The sequence below is a fragment of the Pelobates fuscus genome, chromosome 3, assembly GCF_036172605.1.
Source record: "Pelobates fuscus isolate aPelFus1 chromosome 3, aPelFus1.pri, whole genome shotgun sequence".
Classification (NCBI taxonomy): Eukaryota; Metazoa; Chordata; class Amphibia; order Anura; family Pelobatidae; genus Pelobates; species Pelobates fuscus.
The window spans coordinates 114,672,268-114,697,233 of NC_086319.1; the positions used below are offsets into that span (position 1 = coordinate 114,672,268).

General features: G+C 38.6%; 1 protein-coding gene across 1 annotated transcript in view; it reads right to left on the reverse strand.

Moving 5' to 3' along the window:
- TGFBI (transforming growth factor beta induced) overlaps positions 1-24,966 on the reverse strand; it is an 86,220-nt gene that overhangs the window by 36,151 nt on the left and 25,103 nt on the right. The window contains exons 3-6 of the mRNA XM_063447432.1: positions 11,531-11,595; positions 3,267-3,424; positions 2,955-3,119; positions 1,414-1,560 (exon numbers count right to left, since the gene is read on the reverse strand). Coding sequence (XP_063303502.1) covers positions 1,414-1,560; positions 2,955-3,119; positions 3,267-3,424; positions 11,531-11,595 — 535 coding nt within the window. The remainder of the gene's footprint in view (positions 1-1,413; positions 1,561-2,954; positions 3,120-3,266; positions 3,425-11,530; positions 11,596-24,966) is intronic.

A 24,966-nucleotide genomic window follows, 5' to 3' on the forward strand; every position in this document is an offset into this window, starting at 1 on the left:
GAGAGGCTCTAGGAGGAACCTAGTCAAGCCATGGTGACTGGGGCAGAAGAGCTGATGTTTTCCAGCTAGGAAGCAATCCTTGACGGAGGTACCCAGCTGGGGTACAGAGAGCTCAGCTACAATACATACTAGTGTTTATAAAACAACTTCATATAACACACTTATGTTCTTCCCAAATTGTGAGATGTAGTGTACCTGGTGACTAATTTTCAATAAAGAACTGTGATAGGACAGCTTTGTTCGAGTTAAAAATCTCAGCATCTAAAAATATAGACCCGTTCACCTGCCAGTAATGGACATGGGACTTAAAAGTTGAGAAGAAGGTAACAGGGGGGGGGGGAAGTGATCGTGCTTGGCCGCAGGATCAATAGTGTTGCATTCACAAAATAACTTACTATTCGGTTACAAGCAGACGCTACATACAAATACACAAAAACATTTACACTTACACTGTATATAGAAATGATTCTGAACATGTTCAAATATAGCAGAAAGTTCATTCTCATGCCTTCACTCCCATAAAATAATTATAGATTTAGTTAAGTTGGAAATTGTGGAACAATTGCAAATTCTATGTCAAAATAGCAAATCTTGAAGAATAGTCTTAACGAATTTGATCAATTTGGCTATTTCAGCCTAAAACCTGAAATTTGGTTTTCCAATTAAAATTCTCTGTTTAGTGACTAAAACACCACAGTTATAGTTTATTTTGTATGTAAGATATATATATATATATGTAATGTATATTTTTTCTAATTGTATAAAGACATATGGTTTGATGTATGCTATCTCATTAATGAGTAGCAGATTTTCCTAGAAAGTTGCTGTCTGCCCCAAATTGCTCACCCTCCCAGAATTTATCTTAGTAAATAACTGTCAATCTAAGATTTATTGTTTTTTCCATCCACTGTGTTAACCACTGTTATTGAAGAAATCATGTATGACTAAATAGTAGGATTGTTAGTAGGTCAATATACAAGGATCATAGTAGGTGCAAATACTTTATTAAACATTTTTCTATTCTTTAAAAGGATTTGGTTAATCGTTGGAAAAAAAAACTGTTAAAAGATGTTGCACACAGAATTTATGATCAAATACAAACAAATGTAAAAGAAACAAAATGTGATCAATCATACTACATCTCGTTTTTTAAATTCACTGATGATCATTGGGTATGTTAATTACAATTCAAAATGAGACTTATTCACTTTTATTAATGAAAAAAAATATATATTTCCAACTACCTATTTTTTTGTAGAACAGTCATGCAAATTTCACAAAGAACTACAATTTTATAGAAATTTTTTATACAAAAAATTAAATGTGCAGTAAAGATGCAAATATTCTCATCATTCTGAAATAAAGGTTTTCATATACCTCAAGGCAAAACAACTTAAATTAAAATATACGTACCCGCAATGTTTCCAGGTTATCTTCAGTATCAACAACCTGGGCAATGTTATTTGTAACTGCTGTAATTACTTTGTCAATGACGTGAACAACACCATTAGTAGCGTGGTGGTCAGCCCTAATCAGTCTGGCACAGTTTACAGTGACAATCTGGAAAAAAACAAAAGGGGAAAATGTGTGTATATAAATAGCTCCAATAGATAGGCTGGTGTGGCACTCTAGGCAATGACTGGGCCTGGATGCCCACCACCCCAGAAGGAGCACAGTGAAAGATGAATCTGAGGTCCTCAGCAGTAGAATCAATATACACATTGTAGGTGCTCTATAGTCGTGTTATTATAAATAGCTGTTACACTTGCACTTTGTATCTAATAACCACCTTTTTGATAAAGGGATGCATTGGTTGACAACACACAGGGTTATTTACAGAAGTGATAATTGTCGGGAATTCAGAGTGAATGCAAAGCGAATTTTAAATTTAAGGCCAGAGGAACTGAACTGGAAGTCTAACTGACTTGGAGAGTTTTTACAGTTCAGCTACTTTGGCCTTAAATTTAAAATTCACTTTGCATTTGCACCCACAATTCTCAGTTTAGTAAATAACCATGGTAACAGGGTAACTTAGGTAAGTTATGGTTTAATACCTACCAATGTTGATAGTTATACCTTTCTTGCCTGGTTCATTACCAGTTTTATAGAACACTTCAAATATACCTAAATAGCAGGCTCACACCTGTTCCTCACACCTGCAGGGTTATTTACGGTGGGAATTGTTGGTAATGCAAAGTAGATTTTAAATTTAAAGCAAAAGAAGAAAAACTGGAAAAATTCTCATCATCATATAGGATTCCAGTTTGACTACTTTGACTTTACATTTAAGATTCACTTTGAATTCTTGACAATTCTCACTTTAGTAAATAACTTGGCCAGTCTATGGTCTATTCCCAGAGCTTTATTTATTATTGAATATTGCAAATTAAATGAGTCAGTTAGTCCATATGGAATAAAATATTCCATAAACTAAAAATACTTACAAGAATGTATACATCAATAGTCAAAATGTAATTGTGTTAAGATTTAATTTACTCCTACATAAAGCCCTCTGTATTTGTTTTAATTATTTGACTTTGCAATGATATAGGTCTAAATACACACTTGAAAGATACAGCAATTTTAATGTGTCCTGCCTGGTAAATCAATTTAAAAATAAATAATATAAAAAAGAAAATGATAATCATGGAAGCAAGGTACACTGGAAATGTGTAGATGAGATGAAAAGAACGTTAGTGGAGTTTATGGAAAGATAATGAGATGAAATAACATGGGAAATTATCAGGGGAATAGTACAGTGGCGGAGGATGAATTAAAAATGTGATTATATTATTGGTGTTAAAGACATCAAGATATTGAAAATGACATGTTAAATGTAAAACACAAACAGAAAACATGAAGGTTCCTGACCTTAAATGATTCCATCTCAAGCTCATTCATTACAGTAATATTTTGACATTTATCAGACATTGTTGTACTATTAAATGACTTACCCCATTGGGATAATGATGCACATGTATATCCAGGTTTTGATACATTGAAGGTAATGTAATTCCATGTCTCAGTTCATCTGTAAGGAGACGTCTGTCTACCATATGATAGCGTAAAGCATTCAGAAGCTCAATGTTAACGTTGCTCACTAAAGCATCTAATATTTCCTGGAAGACATCATGTTACAATAAACATGTCAAGTTGAGCTGGTTAAAGCTGTTGCAGATGTTCTCTTGCCTTTTCAGGCTTGTGTGATGTGTTATTAAAAATATCAGTTATGTTCTGTCCTTTAAGAGAGGTAGGATTGTACTTACAGCAGGTAAAGCAGCCCACGCCTCGTTGCTTGGTGCAAAGATAGTGAAACTTCCAGGTCCTTCGATTTCAGGTCTTAAATTAGCCCTGTCTGAATATAACTGAGTAGTAGCTGCTCCAACAATGCCCAAGGTTTCATAAATATTTGACAGTGGGAGGGCTATTAAAGAAAATCCAAGACAGTAGATAAAATAAATGGATGTGTACATTTTATTCAGTTAGATGAACACTCCAGGCACTATAACAAGGAGGTCCCCAGGCACTTTCTCAAAGGTTGCCAGTAGGAAAGCATTGGATTGACTGAGATTGTAAAATGTTGCCCTGGCCAATCAGCACCTCCTCATAGATATGCATTAAATTAATGCATTTCAGTGAGAAATGTTCAGTGTTTCCACACATAGGGTGGAAACACTGAATGTTAATGCTGCACATGGTGCATTACTGACCCAGAAAGCACCTCTAGTAGCCATCTGAGGAGTGGTCACTGGAGGTATCCCTAAGCTGTAATGTAAACACTGCCTTTTCTCAGAAAAAGATGGTATTTACTGCAAAAAGCCTGCAGGGACTGACTATACTCACCAGAACAACTACATTAAGCTCTGGTTGTTCTGGTGACTATAGTGTCCCTTTTAGTTGTTATGATGTCTGGAGTGTTCCTTTAAGAGTAATTTTTAAATTACTTAACATTAAATATCTATTTATCTATCTATATAGTTATCTAATATTCAGTTGCACATATATTAATAGGTAGAATTTTGAAGTCATAATATTGTAACATTTTAAAAGCAGGCAAGAATTTTAACTCATTTATCATATTCACAGTATAAATATGGTGAAATAAGTTTAAAATGCGTTTTAGCACTGTTTTAGTGACCACACTGACCTTTCTAGGAACAACAAACTCACATGTATATATAGAAACATAGAAACATAGAAACATAGAATGTGACGGCAGATAAGAACCATTCGGCCCATCTAGTCTGCCCAGTTTTCTAAATACTTTAATTAGTCCCTGGCCTTATCTTATAGTTAGGATAGCCTTATGCCTATCCCACGCATGCTTAAACTCCTTTACTGTGTTAACCTCTACCACTTCAGCTGGAAGGCTATTCCATGCATCCACTACCCTCTAAGTAAAGTAATACTTCCTGATATTATTTTTAAACCTTTGTCCCTCTAATTTAAGACTATGTCCTCTTGTTGTGGTAGTTTTTCTTCTTTTAAATATTGTCTCCTCCTTTACTGTGTTGATTCCCTTTATGTATTTAAATGTTTCTACCATATCCCCCCTGTCTTGTCTTTCTTCCAAGCTATACATGTTAAGATCCTTTAACCTTTCCTGGTAAGTTTTATCCTGCAATCCATGAACCAGTTTAGTAGCCCTTCTTTGAACTCTCTCTAAGGTATCAATATCCTTCTGAAGATAGGGTCTCCAGTACTGTGTACTCCAAGTGAGGTCTCACCAGTGTTCTGTACAATGGCATGAGCACTTCCCTCTTTCTACTGCTAATACCTCTCCCTATACAACCAAGCATTCTGCTAGCATTTCCTGCTGCTCTATTACATTGTCTGCCTACCTATAAGTCATCAGAAATAATCACCCCTAAATCCCAATACATCAGCCAACAGCCTATACATCAGCCAATTATTCTAAAGTTGTTAGAATATGATGATTCACAATCTTTTTATATTAAAACTTTGCGTTGACCTGAATGGACTTTGTTTGTGACCCCAAAAACCCAGGCATGTAAATACAAAATGCATTAACAGCTACTGCCAAGTTCATCACCTTAGCATAGTTTCCTTTGGACACAAACCAGAAGAATTTTGGAATCCTACTTGTGCTTAGTATATAGGCCGATAGAAAAAAAGTATTGCGGTTTAGCCCATAAATCCATGATTTTGATGATGTCTAAAATCAATAATGAAGTCTTAGAATGAAATGCATTTTGACCTTTCTATATCCATTGAGCTACGTAATTTTAAGGCAAGACAGGAGGCTTTATATTTGCTTTACCTTCTTTACTGGAAAAGCCTTAACAAAAAGCAGCAAAGAAATAGATAACTTTTTTAATCAATCAATCAATCAGAACAAAATAACAGCAGTATGAAATCCCTCAGTCAGACCCTCCCACTTCATCTTTCTTTGCTGCTGCCTCCAGGTGAGCACTGTCCAACTTAGAGAGTGTGTTCTGTTCTGGGTTATTTGTGTTATTTTATTGCATTATTACTGTTTATTTGGTTTTATTTTATTGGGGCTACTGTTTAGGTGTCTGCCTCTTGGCTGTATGTAGGAGTCTGGGAGCTTGGGGACTGTCTGACCGTGGGTTTCACAGTCTTTTTCCCTCTGTCTGCCCTCTTGCTGTCTGCAGCACCCTCCTGGACTTCACCGCGCTTCTCCACCCTGTTTTCCGGCCTCTTTGACCCGAATCGCGGCTCTTGGCCTCTTCACCGCACCCGCAATTGGCTAACAGACACTCGTGGACTGATTTTGCGACATCCGCGGCTTATTTCTTTTGGCACTGCATGTGTGCCTATGCTCTCCCTACGTGCTGGCTGTGCTGCCCACTCCCCCCTTCCTTATTCAGTTTGTTTCAGGTTCTTAGGCCAACTAGGCCCAAAGTTGGTGGTGGGCCTCGGACCTACCAGGTGTAGGATAAATCCCTTACTGTATATATTCTAATTATAGGGCACAGCCCAGTCCATGTTATTGCCCTCTACTGGGCCCTGCTGTGGTGTCTGTGTCACACGTCTGAGTTGGGTGACCCCCTTCCCCTGACTGCTCACCCTACTGTCCTGTTATATTGATGTGACCCCTCTCCTGCTGGCCTATATTGCATGGTATGTGTGTGCTTGCTGGGTGACCCCCTCTTTCACGCTGGGTGACTCCCAACTGGCCTCAACTGGTACCACACTTACAGTGTTTTACCTCTATTACAGTGATACAGTCATGGCTGACCAAGCAGAGTTCTATGCCCCTGAAGGCCTTCTGGCCTGGCTTTGTGCTACCATAGCAGACTCGTTGTCCGAAGCCCTCGCTGCCTTCCACAGTGATGCCCTAGCGAGCCCCCTGGACCCGGCACCTCTGGTGCTCAGGGATCCAACTCGGGCGACTCCCTCCGCTCTGGATATATGGGCTCCACGCGCAAAAGGCATTGGAAAGGCCACGGCGCTCCCACCGGCAAAGGGAAGATGCCAGCCAAATTGGCCAAGATGACATTTGCCTCAGGCGGCCACCCGATGGAAGAGCGTTAGAATGTACTAGATGACTACCGGGCCGACAGCTCTGGTGCCGCATCCCCCAGTGAGAGATTTCTCTGTGGCCAATCCCGTTACAAGAGGGAGACAGTGTTGGATTCCCCCCAGTCCTTTAAAAATTGGATGGCAAGTTGTCGGATTTGGCGGCCAAGGAACTGGGTCCTGATGCCAAAGGACTACTATTTGGGGACGCCTTCATGAAAGAACTTAACCGGCACGTCTCTATATAAACACATCCCTCAACAAGGCACAGATGTCCCTCAAGAGGGTTTTTCTGATCAGTGGATCGTTTTTCCTCCAGGGCTGGTCAACAAAGGGGTCATGCCACCAGCAGAGCTGCCTTCATGGGCAACAGACCTCATCTCTCGGAATCCTTCTCCTCCTCCCAGTACCAGTACCGCCCACTGTTTTCCCAAGGTGCCTCCAGAGGACGCAGTGCATCCTCCACAAGAGCACGATATGCCTCAGGTAAGAGTCCATCCTTATTTGCCAAACGTACCCATTGCGGGCAGACTGTCTCATTTTTTTCCCTCTGTGGGAGGTCACTGCTTTGCGGCCATTATACATGAACGAAGCGGCCTCCAATCTGGTCCATTCAGAAATTCTGTCCCTGCTGGACAAAGGCAAAGTGGAGAGGGTGACAGGCCCTCCTTGTTTCTTGAGCAATATCTTCCTTGTACGGAAGAAGACAGTGGACTTCTGCCCTGTTATTAATCTGTGTGCCTTCAACGCATATGTTGTCTAACATTTCAAGATGGAGGGCATACATCTGTTCAGAGATCTGCTCCACAAGGGCAATTTATTCACTCTATTGGATCTGAAGGACACCTACCTCACATACTCTATCCACCGAGAGGACAGGTGCTTCCTTCAATTCTCCTGGCTGCTCACGTGCCTTTCGTTCGGCTTCAGCTTGGCTCCTTGGTGCTTCACCAAGCAGCTGAAACCAGTGATGGCAACCCTCAGAGCCAGATCTATCATCTTTCTAGATGGTATTCTGTTGATGGCACAGGACCACGCCATCCTGTATCGACAGACATCGGTCACGATACGTCTGCTTCAGGACCTGGGATTCGTCATCTACGTGGAAAAATTGGAACTGAACCCTTCTCGGTTGGTCCAGTTTCTGAGTTTCATGGTAGATTCGGTTCAGGCGGTGCTCCGCTTTCCGATGCCCAAGGTGACCGCCGTCAGGAAGGATATCAGACGCCTGCTCCCCAACTCGCAGGTCACACTGCAGTACTTTGCCTGGATGATTGGACTGCTGTCATCTTCCATTCAAGCCATCTTCCCGGTCCCCTGCACTATCGGGCTCTCCAACACTTGAAGGCTCACTACCTTAGGTCTTCGACAAGGTCGTGTGGCTCTCAGACAAAGCTTGTCTGGAACTTCATTGGTGGCATGTGGAGCTCTGGAACAGCAAGGCAATTTTTAGATCTCAACCGGACTTCGCTCTGGAATCAGACGCCAGCTGTATGATCTGGGGCGCTGCTTGCGATGGCGTGGCGACAGGAAGACTCTGAACTCCGGAGGAGAGAACCCTTCACATAAACTGTCTGGAACGTATTGCAGGGTTGTTTGCCATACGCAGCTTCACCAAGGGGAAGAGTCACTGCTCACTGCTTCTCCGCATTGACAACATTTCGGCTGTCCACTGCATTTCGGCTGTCCCATTCCAAATAGCTGTTGGACCTCACAAAGGATCTCTATCAATACTGTCTGGACAAGAACTTATCTCTCATGGCCGAATATCTCTTGGGACAGGACAATTAAGTGGCAGACTGATTCTCCTGACACTGGAGAGACGCCAGCGATTGGCAACTTCACCCTCCAGTGTTTTGATTGTTGGACTCACTTTGAGGTCCCCTTCACTTGGATCTGTTCACATCCAGAGTGAATTGTCAAATGGAATTGTTCTTCAGTTGGCTTCCGGATCCCCTCAGCATGGATGCGTTTCTCCAAACGTGGTTCCCTCTCTTGATGGAATTGTCGTGCAAAGACCCTACTACTCCCTGTCTCCAGGTTTCTCCTGCGGGATACTCAAGGGAATCCACATCCATTGATATTACAGAAGCACCTGCTGCTGGTGGTTTGGGACATTTCTGGGGGTTCCTGGGATGTGTCTGGCCTATTGACAATGCTAGAGAGTTGCTATGGGACTCTTGGGTGCCTGGCACCAGACAGTCTAATCTGCAGGCCTGGCGATCCTGGCATGGCTGGTGTCTGGAGAGACGTTTGGATCCCTTTACAGCCCTTATCATGGCCATATTGAATTTCCTGGAGGAATTGTTTTCTCAGAGTAAGTCGTATAGGACCATTAACATTTTCCTGTCAACTATCTCTGCGGCTCATGTGCCTTCTCAAGGTTCTGGTGTTGGTAAAGACCCCTGGGTCTGCAGAGTGCTCCAGGGTGTACGCATTTCAATTCCCCCTACATCTCGCTATTCCTCGTTTTGGGATGTATCGTTGGTTTTGTGATTCCTTGAGGAATGGCCTGATAATGAGTACTTGTCCATGAGCCAGCTTTCAGCTAAGCTGGCTCTCCTGTTTTGTCTTTTCTTCGCGTTTCTGATGTTCGTGCTTTTGATGTAGACTCATTCACCTTTTCACCAGATTGTGTGTCTGTGGATTTCAAATTTTGGAAATTTCGGAAATATAATTCGTATTAGTTGTCGTATCCCTACTTTTCAGATAGACCACGTCTTTGTGTGACACGTTGCCTTTGGACATATATCTTTAGGACCTCGTCCTTTCGGCTTTCTGTTCATGGATAGCTGTTGATTTCCTACGTACGACCATTTAGGGCTGTTTCTACCACTACAATCACCTGTTGGATTCCATGGCTTCTATCATTGGCTGGAGTGGCGAGTTCCTTCGGGTCACAATCGGTTCGGGGTGCTGCCGCTTCAGCAGCCCTAGAGACTGGTGGATCCTTTGCGGATATTCTGGCTGATTGATCTAGGGAATTGACTTTCTGTACTTTTTATTTCCGTCCACAATCTCAAGTTTCTTCTGTCTTTATGTTGGGGCGTTAAAATTGCTAATATGAAGCCTCCTGTCTAGCTTAGGTGAGGTAAATTGTATTGACATTCCCCTCCCTGGAATTGGTTTTATTTATCTTATGTTAATTGGAGATGTTATGTTTTTGTAATGTATGGTCTCATTTGTTTAATAAATAATTTTTATTATATGGTCTTGGTTGTCCGTGTGCATTTGTTCATTCTGTTCTATGCTGTTGATGTAATGTTGTAAGTGGTATGACATTCTGCCTTGGCAGTTTACTTTCACAGTATTTATTTTTCCTTGCAGTATAATCTGGTTTCCCTCTGGTTTTGATGATTTCTTCTCTAGATGTGCCTGTTACATGTTGGATTTGTTGGTTTTCCTTGCTCTCCTGCTTGACCTCATCAAAGAAAGAGGAAGTGGGAGGGTCTGACTGAGGGATTTTATACTGCTGTTATTTTGTTCTGATTGGTTTATTGGAAGTTCTGTTAACTATTTCTTTGCTGCTGGAGGTTTTCAGTAAAGAAGGTAAAGCAAATATGAAGCCTCCTGTCTTTAATAAAATTTAGATTATTCCCTCACCTGGGCTAGAATAATCCCTAATATTCATACATTTGGCATATGGCCAATATGGGCCTGAATGGGATATATGTTATATTAAAGTAAAACATCATATGTTAAATTTTAACTTTCTACTCAATGTAACTGCTCTGTACATACATCACAGTCTATTTTCTTAGATTATTTTATTTTTAATATCTACAAAATGCATAATAAAAGTCTCACTTAGCTGCTATGATGGAAAAAGCTAATGTTGTAAATTATTGTATGGTGTGGTGGTTTTACGAAGGCAGGTTAAAAATTATCTAAAATGTGGATAAATCTCTAAGAACATTTTCCCTAAATTATATTTCACTATAATGGCATCTCAAACTCTGACCCTCCAGATGTTAACTCTACTTTAAATGGTACACATTTTAGAAATATATTTATACATATTTTATATACATATGTACAGAATTTCAGTTGTTTCAAGTGTTTTCCCCAAATTCAACTGAAAAGGCAACAATAACTTCTCCAGTCTTAAAATGATTAAACCCCTTCAATCAAGCATTTTAAGTACTTAGTAGAGCACTATTTTGCTGTAATGACCTGCTGCAAATGAGATGCATAGTCAGACACCAGCTATAATTTGAAATAGAATGTTTGTTATATTGAGTTTAGCTGTTTTTATAATACAGTATAATCACTTTGTGGGATAATACTTAGAGTAATTTTGAAACATACATCATAATGCATTAATTGCCACTATGAAAGGTGATATATAAATTGTATGGTTTAAAATATGCCCCTCCATTTATTAGAGCCCAGCATTAAAAATTCTAAGCAGCAGATAATATTACACAAAAATGGCATTTACTAGTGTCCATATTTAATAAGTTATGCTGGCATGGAAAATTTCCTTGAGTGAGTTAAAAAGTTCCCATAGAGAAAAATAAAAATCCAATATTTATTAGATAGATTAAGCAAGTAACGCTCACAAACAGGTTAAATTCATGCCAGAAATCCTATGTCACTATTTTTGCCAATTTCGCAAATTGCAATTGGGAACTAACGGCAGTCATTACTAATTAGCTAGTCACTAACAGCTCCTATTATTCACTAAGGGAAGAACATAGTGATTGGTTCCAACCAATCACCGACTGCTACTAAACCTCCAAACCAATTGTGTAATCTCGCTATTGGTACAGGAACGATGGAGGATTGCCAGTTTCTCTTTGATGGACAAACTAGGCTGGTCTACTTTGAAAGCTTTATACCAGGATATGTATTAGACATGATTTGTATATTTATACTACTTTCCATACCGCAAGTTAGTCTAATAAATCTCTCAGATCTTTTAAAGGAAATACAAGATTAAATATTTTTCTTGCTTATGCTGGTTTTTATGTGCCGTAGTAAATCAAGCAAATAATTATAAAACACAATAAACAAGCAACTATACCGGCTGGGCAGCCTCTTTCTCCTTGCACTCTTTCATATCCTGGGCAGCATTCATAGCTTATTATACTAGAAAATAAGAAACACAAGGTCAAATTAAGAACGAACTGTAATTTCATTAAACAAATCTTAAGGCAAAAATGTATATTAATACAATTTTATTTATTTATTTATACGAAATGCATGATTTTCAACCTGATTTCAAATTGTGGAGTGTAAAAATTAAGCCCTTTTTACTATTAAAATATATTTATATAAATGTAATTGCCAAAAATATATTACTACCAATGCAGTGCATGTAAATCATGAGATGGTACACTCTACAATTCGCACTAAAAATCCAAGTTATGATAATTATCAAAGCTTTTAGTTAACCTAAATGAAAACACGTTCCAAACCACAAATCAAACATTGACTAGTTGACTCATCTTACCTGCCTTTGATTAAACTTGCTTTAAAACCAGCAACATCAAAAGTATTTTAAAATATTTATTGCTTCACTCCAAACATGCTGTTCTTTCCATAATACATTTAATATGGTATGTGTTAATTAGAAATAAAAATCACATGTTGCACGAATTGGTCTGCCGTATGGTTCCATTATGCATTGATAAAATGGTGATTATATAAATAGTTCATTGTTTGAAAGATGAAATTTAAGCTCTCTACGAATGTTTAGATTTAATAAAAAGGTCTCTGTTATGGAATAAAAGACAAATGACTTGAACAGTAGGTAATTCTAAGAGATGCTTTCTTTTTTCTTTTCTTTCTTTTTCTGTTTTTTAAATTATAGTCTTCTTAAATCGTTTGGGCAAAACTGCTTTACATTATACATTTCCATAAATAGTTGCAGATGGCAACCCAAAGAAAATGTAAGGCTTTCATAACCATAAGAATTTTGACATAAAACAGAAGTTCTCAGTAAAATTTCTATTGGTTTCCTAACCTTTAGTCCTATCAAGCTAATAAGGTAGGGGTCCCCATTGACATTAAGATCTCAAAAAACTGCTACTGCTTATTCAACAAATTGAGTATGAAAAGGAACCCTTTTTCTTTGTGGTAAGCTAAAGTCAACATTCATAAACTGCAAATCATTGGAGGTTATTTAACCCCTTAAGGACACATGACATGTGTGACATGTCATGATTCCCTTTTATTCCAGAAGTTTGGTCCTTAAGGGGTTAATGAAGGTTGACTTTGGAGTTTTAGGAGTAAAAAAAAAAAAAGTGTTTCATTATAATAAATTACCCACCCCAGTGTGAGCATTATTCTGACCTCATATGCAAAATAATTACATATCAACAGTTTTTACTAATGTTTTCATTGAAATATGTACTAGATGATGCCGGTTGACATTGATACCTTAACATATCAAGAGATATGCAGATACACAAATCTAGGAGGCTGTTAGTATTTTTGAGGGGCAAAGGGATCAATTCAATATACAGAGGAAGACTAACAAGGTGCGTTAGAAACTTTCCTACAATATGGAAAAGAGTCAAGTAGTCAGTTGGAGAGTTGGAGATGAGAAGAAAATGAGTACATTACCTATTCAAAAGTAGGAGCAATAAAGTTGCGGTTTAACCTCTTTACTACCCAGCAATTTTTTTCCCCAAAATATAATTTAGCATATTATTTATCTGACATGTAGGATCAATAACTAGCATGTAGGATAAAATAACAATTTTATGAATAGATTGCTAAAATATTTATAGACAACACATTTGCGTTTTCTTCTTTCTTCCTTTGTTCCTACCCCCAACTCATCTTTCCCCAGCTGTACATACTTTCACCTGTCATCTTTTCATTCTATCGAAAGGCTCACACACGCACACACACGCACACACACACACACACACATGCAATAACCTCCTTTTTCACTAAGCACTTCCCATTCATCCTGCTCTCTGCCTAATTATTACCAAGTACATCCTCTATCACATCACATCTTAGCAGTCTGTGCAAATGCTCTAAAACACCCAATCCATAGTATTCAATAACCCCCACTCCCACAACCACTTGTCCCAAGTCCCCATAATAACCTTTAGATTGTAACCTCAAAAGCCATTTATCTTAGAACTTTGTATAAAAGGGATCTAAGCTATATTCCTTTTGAACTGGTTTGTCTGTACTGTAATATGTATTTTCCCTGATTCTACAGTGCCACATAAGATGTTGGAGCTTTTTAAATTCCAGTAATAATAATAAAAATAATAATACAGAGTTACATTAGATTAAGGAAAATAGTCATATTTAGTGCTTCTTGGTATGAGTAAGAAGTTGAATTGTTGCTGAACTACAACTCCCATGATTCTCAGCCTATTTCATTCATAGAAACTAAAATGTAGTTCAGCAACATCTGGAGGGACGGATTTTGGGTAAACCTGGTCTAGAGGTATAATTCTAATATATAGTGGTATAGCTTCTCAAAATTATTATACTAAATAGAGATTTCTAAGCTGCTATATCACCTCATAAATATTATTTGTCCTGTAGTGAATGATTGAGAACTATCTTACACCTCCTCTATCAAACTGATAGATGCTAAGTTTCTTAATGATGAGTGGATTAATAAAGTTTCTAATCCAAACGTGTTTCCTGTAACTGAAGAAAGAAGATGGTGCCTGCCAGCTCCAATTCCCTTTATGGGGAACTATTAATTCCCTTGATCTGGTATATCTAATATAAACCTCGAGTTAATATTTTTGTATAAGATTTTTAAAATGATTTAATATTGTTGGATACACTTTTTCATTATTAAAAAAAAATAAAAAAATACATATATATATATATACCATATTTTTCGCTCTATAAGACGCACTTTTTTTCCCCTCAAAAGTGAGGGGAAATGTCTGTGCGTCTTATGGAGCGAATGTGAAGGTTTACTTACCTGTCTTGTAGCGTGGGCCGGCTTAACAGCGCGCACCGTGGTACAGGAACTTCAATTTCAGGTTCCGGTTTCCGGCGGGACTGAAAGGAAGTGCGCACACTTCCTTTCAGTCCCGCCGGAAACCGGAACCTAAAATTGAAGTTCCTGTACCGCAGTGCGCGCTGTTAAGCCGGCCCACGCTACAAGACAGGTAAGTAATTATGGGACAAGGGGAGGGGGGGGAGAAGACTATGGGAGGGGAGGAAAAGACTATGGGAGGGGGAGAAGAAGACTATGGGAGGGGAGGAAAAGACTATGGGAGGGGGAGGAGAAGACTATGGGAGGGGAGGAAAAGACTATGGGAGGGGAGGAAAAGACTATGGGAGGGGGAGGAGAAGACTATGGGAGGGGAGGAGAAGACTATGGGAGGGGGCGGAGAAGACTATGGGAGGGGAGGAGAAGACTATGGGAGGGGGAGGAGAAGACTATGGAGGGGGAGGAGAAGACTATGGGAGGGGAGGAAAAGACTATGGGAGGGGGGGAGAAGACTATGGGAGGGGAGGAGAAGACTATGGGAGGGGGAGGAGAAGACTATGGGAGGGGAGGAAAAGACTATGGGAGGGGAGGAAAAGACTATGGGAGGGGGAGGAGAAGACTATGGGAGGGGGGGGAGAAGACTATGGAGGGGGAGGAGAAGACTATGGGAGGGGAGGAAAAGACTATTAGAGGGGAGAAAAAGACTATGGGAGGGGGAGGAGAAGACTATGGGAGGGGAGGAAAAGACTATGGGAGGGGGAGGAGAAGACTATGGGAGGGGAGGAAAAGACTATGGGAGGGGAGGAAAAGACTATGGGACGGGGAGGAGAAGACTATGGGAGGGGGGAGAAGACTATGGGAGGGGGAGGAGAAGACTATGGGAGGGGAGGAGAAGACTATGGGAGGGGGAGGAGAAGACTATGGAGGGGGAGGAGACGACTATGGGAGGGGAGGAAAAGACTATGGGAGGGGAGGAAAAGACTATGGGAGGGGAGGAGAAGACTATGGGAGGGGAGGAGAAGACTATGGAGGGGGAGGAGAAGACTACGGGAGGGGGTAGGAGAAGACTATGGGAGGGGGTGGGAGAAGACTATGGGAAGGGGGAAGAAGGCTATGGGAGGGGGGAGAAGACTATGGGAGGGGGGGAGAAGACTCTATGGGGGGGGGAAGACTCTACGGGAGGGGGAGGAGAAGACTATGGGAGGGGAGGAGAAGACTATGGGACAGGGGAGAAAAAAAAATATTCTGAACAAACTGTCCCATAGTAAGAAACACTATGGGACAGTTTGTTTAGAATATTTTTTTTTCTGGGTTTCTTCCTCTGAAAACTAGGTGCGTCTTATGGTGTGGTGCGTCTTATGGAGCGAAAAATACGATACATATATATATATATATATATATCAATATATAAAAAAAAAAAAATATTAAAAAACTTTTCAAAATTATTATTTTCAATGTCATCATCTCTATTTTGAAGAATTTATGTCAGTAAATGTATTACACTTTAGCTGTACATTTATAGACCATTACAAAACCATAAGTCAAACAAATCGCATGGATCTTTTGAAGGAAATACAAGAGTAAATCTTTTTCTTTTTTTTTTTTTTTGATTGCTTTGGTTTGTTTTTAGGTGCCCTTGTAAATTTAACTTATTGTGTCTATGGTTTCCACTATGGTCTGGTAGCCAATTGCTAGCCCTTTATCAATTCCATATAAGGCAATGAAAAACATTTAAAATTGTATTTATTATTATTTTTTGTGTTGTTTTGTTTTTGTAAAAAAAATGAAATATTTGAGACATTACATGCTGTGAATATATTAAACATAAATCTCAGATATTAAAGATTCGTTCTTTCATGTTTACATCACAGAAAAGTAATGAGTGAAATTAGTGCAGCTTGTTTATAAAAGGGCATTCACAAAAATATACAATGGTAATATACATACTATATCACTGCACTATAATAGCTCTTTACATGATACTCAAGGCTAGAAAAGTTAAGAAACACAAACTAGAAATTTTCATAAAAAGAGTCTCACGTAGGGATTGAACTCAAAGCCTTTGTATTAGAAGCCTCACGCTAAAATTCTGAGTTAATGTATAGTTAGTGCGTAACTGTAAGATTTTAAAAGTTTCATTGGTAAAATAGCATGTGCATGCCTATCATTTCTAATGCAATCTAATTAGGCCACTTTAGAAATCAAGTGAGGGAGTTTAAGCATGCGTGGGATAGGCATTAAGCAATCCTAAATATAGGATAAGGCCAGGGACTAATGAAAGTATTTAGAAAATTGGGCAGACTAGATGGTTCTTATCTGCCATCACATTCTATGTTTCTATGTTTCTAACTCTAGGAGCAAACTGAGAATGCATGAGGTCTATTCTCAGATTGGGCACTTTTCACAAATGATCAAAGTGCTACGCATGCCCTTTTGCACTCAGCAGATTATCCAGACAGCCATCATTCATTATTTATGAGTCAGTAGGTGCTATGTATACATAAGGGTAGGGGATATCTTAGTATTATAGTACTGTATGGTGTATATTTAACAATTTTAATGGAATTAAATTAAATTAGCAACTTAACCCTTCTCCTAAGGAAACACTGTTCCAAAATAGTTTGTGTTTATCTCTATTACAGTCTATTGTAGGGGGGCATATAGCATTCAGAAACTTGAGATACTATTAATGCATTAATGCAATTCAGTAAACATTGCAGGTTGCTTATGGGCCACAAACTAACCAATGCTGGTCTTGCGCAGTGAGATAAACAATAGTGCTGCTGTCAAATAGACTACAGAGTTAAACTACTTACTGACCCAACACTCTCAATCCTTGAATATATTTGCATTGGCATATAAACATGTTTCTACTTATATAGTAGTTTTATTGCAGACATCATTAAAACAACTCAATACATTTCCCGTCTCTGAAGAAGTGGAGCTAACACCCAGTCTCTGACGCAGTCTCTGAACCAGCAGTAAGGATTTTACATCTACCGAATAACATCCCACGATCTGGGGACCGATTGGCTCATAGCGTGCATCGCTCAGAGTGAGGTCTGAGACGCACGCTAACCTCACAAACAGCCGACAGCTAGAGAAATCTTTTTCTGTTAGAAACTATCTACATCAATCCTAGCCGGTCCCTGTGGTTAACTCAGAATAAGGACAACAATACTGCTGGTAATATTCTTGCATACCGTTCATGGCTTGTATTTTTTTAGTATTCTTATATAGTTAATATGTTTAATAAACTTTGTGATTTTTTTCACTTTTATCCATCCTTTTTAATTTATTTGATTTAAGTGGTTTTAAGCGATACCTAATTTTATTGCACTATAGAAAACAGTTCCATATACTGTATTTCTATTCCATAAGGTTTATATCTTTTGTTATAAAGTATAACATCTGGTGTATACTCTACGTATTCTGCTTCTAGCAGATTTAAAGACGTACACACCACATATAGTTGTGATACTATACACAATCAATCCCATTATGTTATAGGAAACAGTTCCTTACGCTGTTCTTCTATATGGTTTATATCTTTTCACACAAAGTATAACATTCAATTGATTCTGGTTTTAGCAGATTTAAAGACGTACACACCATATATAAGTGCTGCACTTTTTTCTTGGAATACTTGATTTACTTTCATTTAAATATAGGTATTATTATATCCAAAACAAATTTATACCAAAAATGTTCATACCAGTGATATTGCAACAAATAGCCATTTTTTTGTGAATCAGCTCCTAGATCAATTACACTAAACTCAGGGTGTTACTTCTACTACATTTCCTAAGATGGTTAATATATTTTTTCCCAACTTTCAAGACAATGTGATTGCATGGAGATCAAAGAGAAATACATACCTCTATTAGGGTGGTTGCAACAATATGTATCAAGAAGGCATGGACATATTTAGCACATTTTGTATTTTCAATTGGTGGAACACTTTGGGCGAATCTGTAGGAGAAATATATCACATAGGGTAATATTGTAAAGGAAAACAGACTAATTTAAAATCGAGAGTAAATACTCACAAACATGGAGCCAAATAAAATCATAAGGCTCTCATGAGTAGCGCAGGAGGACTCTTTTAGGACGTCCTCAATCCTGCTTCTTGTTGTGTTTGGTGCAGGTAATAGATGAAAGACGACGTCTTTGTGAAAGGACAATTCTTTATTGCACAAGCAAGCACCTATATATAAGTGCTGGTAGTGGTTTAAAATCAGATATCTGGGGTATCTCTGTATGGGTACTGTCTGGGATCAGATCAGACCCAATCATAAAAGTCCCAAAAGGAAAACAAATTAAAAGTCCAATATGTAATGTGAAAGTCCAAATGGTACCTTAGGTAACTTCTGTACCAGTGCCGATACGCGTTTCGCCCCTATGGGGGCTTCCTCAGTCGGTGTAATGTTCTGGGTCCTCTTTGCTTTATATATCTTCTTGTTGGCGTCTATTTCCGGGTTTCTCCTTTCAGCTCATAGCTTCCGGGTTCCGGCGTTGTGCGCACGTGGAACGCAACGTGCGTTCCAAATTGTGCGTCGTTCGCTCCATTTCCGGGTCGCACAGGGTGACGTCATTCATTGTTTCGACCCTTGCGTCCCTGGAACGCACGACGTCACAAATGTGCGTTCCAGTGTATCAACAATACTCAAATGGTGTCAACAGATAGAATACATATTGCTATCTCTAATTTTGAACGAAAAAATAGCAGCAACTTTAATTCTTAGAACTGTATTATATAGTGCTCAATTTTGTATGGGAAAAAGCAGTCCCTAGCACATACTGTTACAGCTAACTGGTCTGAATAATAACTACATCCATATAAAACCATATACAGTTAAAATACTTAAATAATTGGTATATATATAAAAAATAACGTGTGTTCTAAATTTCAAACTCTCATATGTAAAAATATATATATATATAAAAATGAATAAAATGGTGAAAAATATGAACAATATAAAGGAATAGTTTAAAAAAAGTGGCACAGTTCAAAATCCGAATTAAGACCATGTGGTATTAAAGAGTTAAAATTAAAGATAAACTTCATTTCCTCCTTTCCTAGTTTGTTAATATAGTCCCCACCTCTCCAATCTTTTTTCACTAATTTGAGGGGACAAAAAAAGAGGTTTTCTGGGTTTTGGTTATGGTGTACCTTGAAGTGGTTAGAGACGCTGTGGGTTTCTAGTCCCTTTTTAATATTCCTAATGTGTTCTGAAACTCTCACATTTACACATCTAATAGTCCTTCCTATGTATATTAAATTACATGGACACTTCAGAAGGTATATGACCCCTTTTGAATAGCAAGTTAGTTGATCCCTAATAGAGAAGGTGGTATTGGTAGATTCTTTCACTTCTGTTATATGTCTTTTTCTACTCTTCGTACTTCTGCAGGCTAGGCAAGATCCACATCCAAAAAAACCTGTTGTTTGATTCATAAAGTGCTTTGGTGCATGGGGTTCCTTACTACTGTGGACTATGGCTTTCTTCAGATTTGTGGCCCCCCTATATATGATCTGAGGTTTTGTAGGTAGCACTTTCTTGAGTATTGGATCGTCTTGTAAGACGTGCCAATACTTTCTAATGGTTCTATTGACTCTTTTGCTGTTGCCATTAAAATTGCATATAAATCGAGCACTCTGTGATGTTTTTTCATAATTTTTCTTTGGTTTGTAGGTCAATAATTGTTCCCTTGGGATTTTTCTCACCTCCTCTATCGCTGTGGTTAGAAGTGAGTCATCGTATCCCTTCTCCAAAAATTGGCTCTTTATCTTTCCTGCTTGACTTAGAAAGTCTTTGTCGCTGGTACAATTCCGTTTAATCCTTAGGAATTGGCCTTTTGGTGCATTGATTAGCCATGGTTTGTGGTGACAACTATTTTGATCAATATATCCATTGGCGTCAACAGGTTTAAAATAGTTTTTGGTTTTAATTATTATTCAGACCAGTTAGCTGTAACAGTATGTGCTAGGGACTGCTTTTTCCCATACAAAATTGAGCACTATATAATACAGTTCTAAGAATTAAAGTTGCTGCTATTTTTTCGTTCAAAATTAGAGATAGCAATATGTATTCTATCTGTTGACACCATTTGAGTATTGTTGATACACTGGAACGCACATTTGTGACGTCGTGCGTTCCAGGGACGCAAGGGTCGAAACAATGAATGACGTCACCCTGTGCGACCCGGAAATGGAGCAAACGACGCACAATTTGGAACGCACGTTGCGTTCCACGTGCGCACAACGCCGGAACCCGGAAGCTATGAGCTGAAAGGAGAAACCCGGAAATAGACGCCAACAAGAAGATATATAAAGCAAAGAGGACCCAGAACATTACACCGACTGAGGAAGCCCCCATAGGGGCGAAACGCGTATCGGCACTGGTACAGAAGTTACCTAAGGTACCATTTGGACTTTCACATTACATATTGGACTTTTAATTTGTTTTCCTTTTGGGACTTTTATGATTGGGTCTGATCTGATCCCAGACAGTACCCATACAGAGATACCCCAGATATCTGATTTTAAACCACTACCAGCACTTATATATAGGTGCTTGCTTGTGCAATAAAGAATTGTCCTTTCACAAAGACGTCGTCTTTCATCTATTACCTGCACCAAACACAACAAGAAGCAGGATTGAGGACGTCCTAAAAGAGTCCTCCTGCGCTACTCATGAGAGCCTTATGATTTTATTTGGCTCCATGTTTGTGAGTATTTACTCTCGATTTTAAATTAGTCTGTTTTCCTTTACAATATTACCCTATGTGATATATTTCTCCTACAGATTCGCCCAAAGTGTTCCACCAATTGTATGTATTTGTATTTTGATTTTTAGAGTGGTATAAGGGGCTCCCACTCAGGTGGTTTATAGCACTGGTTGCTAACACTTCCTCTCCCGCATATTGTGTATTGTATCCCTCTTACATTTATTGTATATATCCCCTTACTGTACACATTGTGGGTAGTACACGGGTGGCACGGCAATATGGCGTTCTTGGAAAATCGAAATTATACTGTGAAAGATATAGACCATATGTTTGCTACTACTGACGAAATCAGACCAGACGATAATTATGTAAATACAGATAAATGCAAAATTAATCTTGAAAAAGCATTAATTCGAGAAATGAAAATTCAGTGGGAAATAGCGACCCTCAAGAAATATGTTAGAGAACAAATAACCCCACAAGGGCTAAGGTTTGAGAAAGATCCAACCTTTGATAAGGAAGATCAATGTTTCATGAATGGTTGGAACAAACTGTTAGAAGGTTTCTCTTTTAGCATGATTGGTTATATCGTGTCTAGAAGAGAAGAAAACTTAACACAACTAGATACAGAAATCACTACATGGAAACAGAAGTTAAGTGAAACAACCAATCCAGAAACATATAATAAACTAATAGAAGAAATCAAATCTAAAGTAGATAGAGGAGAAAAGAATACGATAGACATTAAAAAAAGAAAATACATGAGAGATACCAATGATTACAAGACCGGAAATATAAGATTTCCCCAAAGAACACAAAGAAAAAGACAGAATAAAACGTATAATGATAGAATAGAACAAAGACAAACAAGAGAGTATCTCGGGATGAATCATTATGATAAACATCAGAGGGAGGAGAATCCGTACTATGGACGTGAGAAAAAAGACGCACCAAGAGAGAAACAAACCTTAATGGGCACATCAAGACCATATCAGACCGCTAGGAGTTACAGCGATGTGGTAAAAACTCACAACCAGGAAGAAAGAGTAGGACCCCCTTACAAGATGAGAGAACCACAAGAACAAAGATTGGCATACAGGAGAGACCAAGAAAAGAACTCCACCAGAAGGGATTATAGAGATGCATCAAACCATCATAACCATACAACGGTAGTCAGGAGTCCAAAAAAGGCTGATCCAAGGAGAGAAAAGGTGGGAAGAAATTCAAGAGAGAGTCTAAGAAGAAATATAAGAAATAGCCCTATAAGAGATGACAAAAGAGATCGAAAAAGAGCAACATCTCTCCCGAAACAGAGAATGATGAAACCTCCAACAATGGAAGAAGAGAACAGGAGACACAGAGAACAACAAGAAACCCCTTCTACCTCTACTTCTTCTTTTTTTCGGAAGGACCCAACAATAGAGAACCTGAAATGGCGAGAGAAACCACAATCGTGGGAATCTCCGGGCAAACGCCAAAGATCAACAGGATACGAAACAGAGGAAGAAGAAATAGAGAACAAGGGAAAAAGAGGGAAGAAGTAAATACGGATGGCATCTTTAACCTCTCAGAATATGTATTTAATGAGGAAGAAATAAAAGTCCTGAAAAAAGGATTAAAATTTGCCCCTAGTTGTGACCTTAACAAATTCGATTTTTTTGTTGATTTAAATAAGTTTATGAGACAACTAAGTTTGAAAAAGTTCTTTTTCGGGAAGGAAGGAAACGTAGTAGAAAACGAAGATACTGAATATATCCATACAGAATTAAAAGATAAATCAAAATTCTACCCCAAACACATGGTCTCGGATGAGATGAAAACATTCGAGACCATGGTTATGAAGGATATTAATAAAATTAAGAAATTAAATAGATATCAACAAAATATGACTGTAAAAGAAAAAAAGATTTTAAAGAACATTCAAGACAATAAAGAATTAATTATAAAACCAGCGGATAAGGGTGGGGGTCTGGTAGTTCTCTCCGAGACTTTGTATATACAGGAATCAGAGAGAATCCTATCCGACACCACAACTTATCAAAAATTAACCTCGAATCCAATTAATGAAATTAAAGAACAATTTGCAAATTTTGTACAGAAGGGGCTTGATAAAGGAATTTTGACTGAGAAAAAAGGTAAATATCTCTCTGTCCCGCACCCCAAAACCCCAGTTTTCTACTATCTTCCGAAAGTTCATAAGAACCCCCTGCACCCTCCAGGCCATCCAATAATATCTGGAATTGATTCTATTTCATCAAAAATCTCAGAATACATCGATACCCTGTTACAACCCCTAGTGAGCAATACGACAGCACATTTAAAAGACACGATTCACGTCCTTCAGCTCCTAAATACGATTCAATGGGAAGAACAATACCATCTGGTCACCAGCGACGTCACATCCTTATATAGTATTATTCCTCATGAAATAGGTCTTAAAGCAGCCAAGCATTTTTTAACAAAATCCAATTTTAAAGACGACCAAATAGAATACATTTTAGAAGGGATTTTACTAATCCTGACCCATAACTACTTCTGGTTTAGAGATTCTTTTTATTTACAGATCCGTGGTACGGCGATGGGCACCAAATTCGCACCCAGTTACGCAAACCTCTTTATGGCGTATTGGGAGGAAGAATATATCTTTTCGAAGCATTCATGGGTAGCGAATTTGGTGTCCTATCGCCGATATATAGATGACATCCTCTTGATCTGGAATGGTTCCATTGAAGTTTTAGAACAATTTTTACTCTTTCTTAACAATAACGAATGGGGAATTATCCTCACTACGACCCACAGTCCAACAAGTATTAACTTTTTAGACCTTCATATTTTTATAGAAGATAATTTAATTAAAACCAAAAACTATTTTAAACCTGTTGACGCCAATGGATATATTGATCAAAATAGTTGTCACCACAAACCATGGCTAATCAATGCACCAAAAGGCCAATTCCTAAGGATTAAACGGAATTGTACCAGCGACAAAGACTTTCTAAGTCAAGCAGGAAAGATAAAGAGCCAATTTTTGGAGAAGGGATACGATGACTCACTTCTAACCACAGCGATAGAGGAGGTGAGAAAAATCCCAAGGGAACAATTATTGACCTACAAACCAAAGAAAAATTATGAAAAAACATCACAGAGTGCTCGATTTATATGCAATTTTAATGGCAACAGCAAAAGAGTCAATAGAACCATTAGAAAGTATTGGCACGTCTTACAAGACGATCCAATACTCAAGAAAGTGCTACCTACAAAACCTCAGATCATATATAGGGGGGCCACAAATCTGAAGAAAGCCATAGTCCACAGTAGTAAGGAACCCCATGCACCAAAGCACTTTATGAATCAAACAACAGGTTTTTTTGGATGTGGATCTTGCCTAGCCTGCAGAAGTACGAAGAGTAGAAAAAGACATATAACAGAAGTGAAAGAATCTACCAATACCACCTTCTCTATTAGGGATCAACTAACTTGCTATTCAAAAGGGGTCATATACCTTCTGAAGTGTCCATGTAATTTAATATACATAGGAAGGACTATTAGATGTGTAAATGTGAGAGTTTCAGAACACATTAGGAATATTAAAAAGGGACTAGAAACCCACAGCGTCTCTAACCACTTCAAGGTACACCATAACCAAAACCCAGAAAACCTCTTTTTTTGTCCCCTCAAATTAGTGAAAAAAGATTGGAGAGGTGGGGACTATATTAACAAACTAGGAAAGGAGGAAATGAAGTTTATCTTTAATTTTAACTCTTTAATACCACATGGTCTTGTGACGAACCCTGCTACCTAGA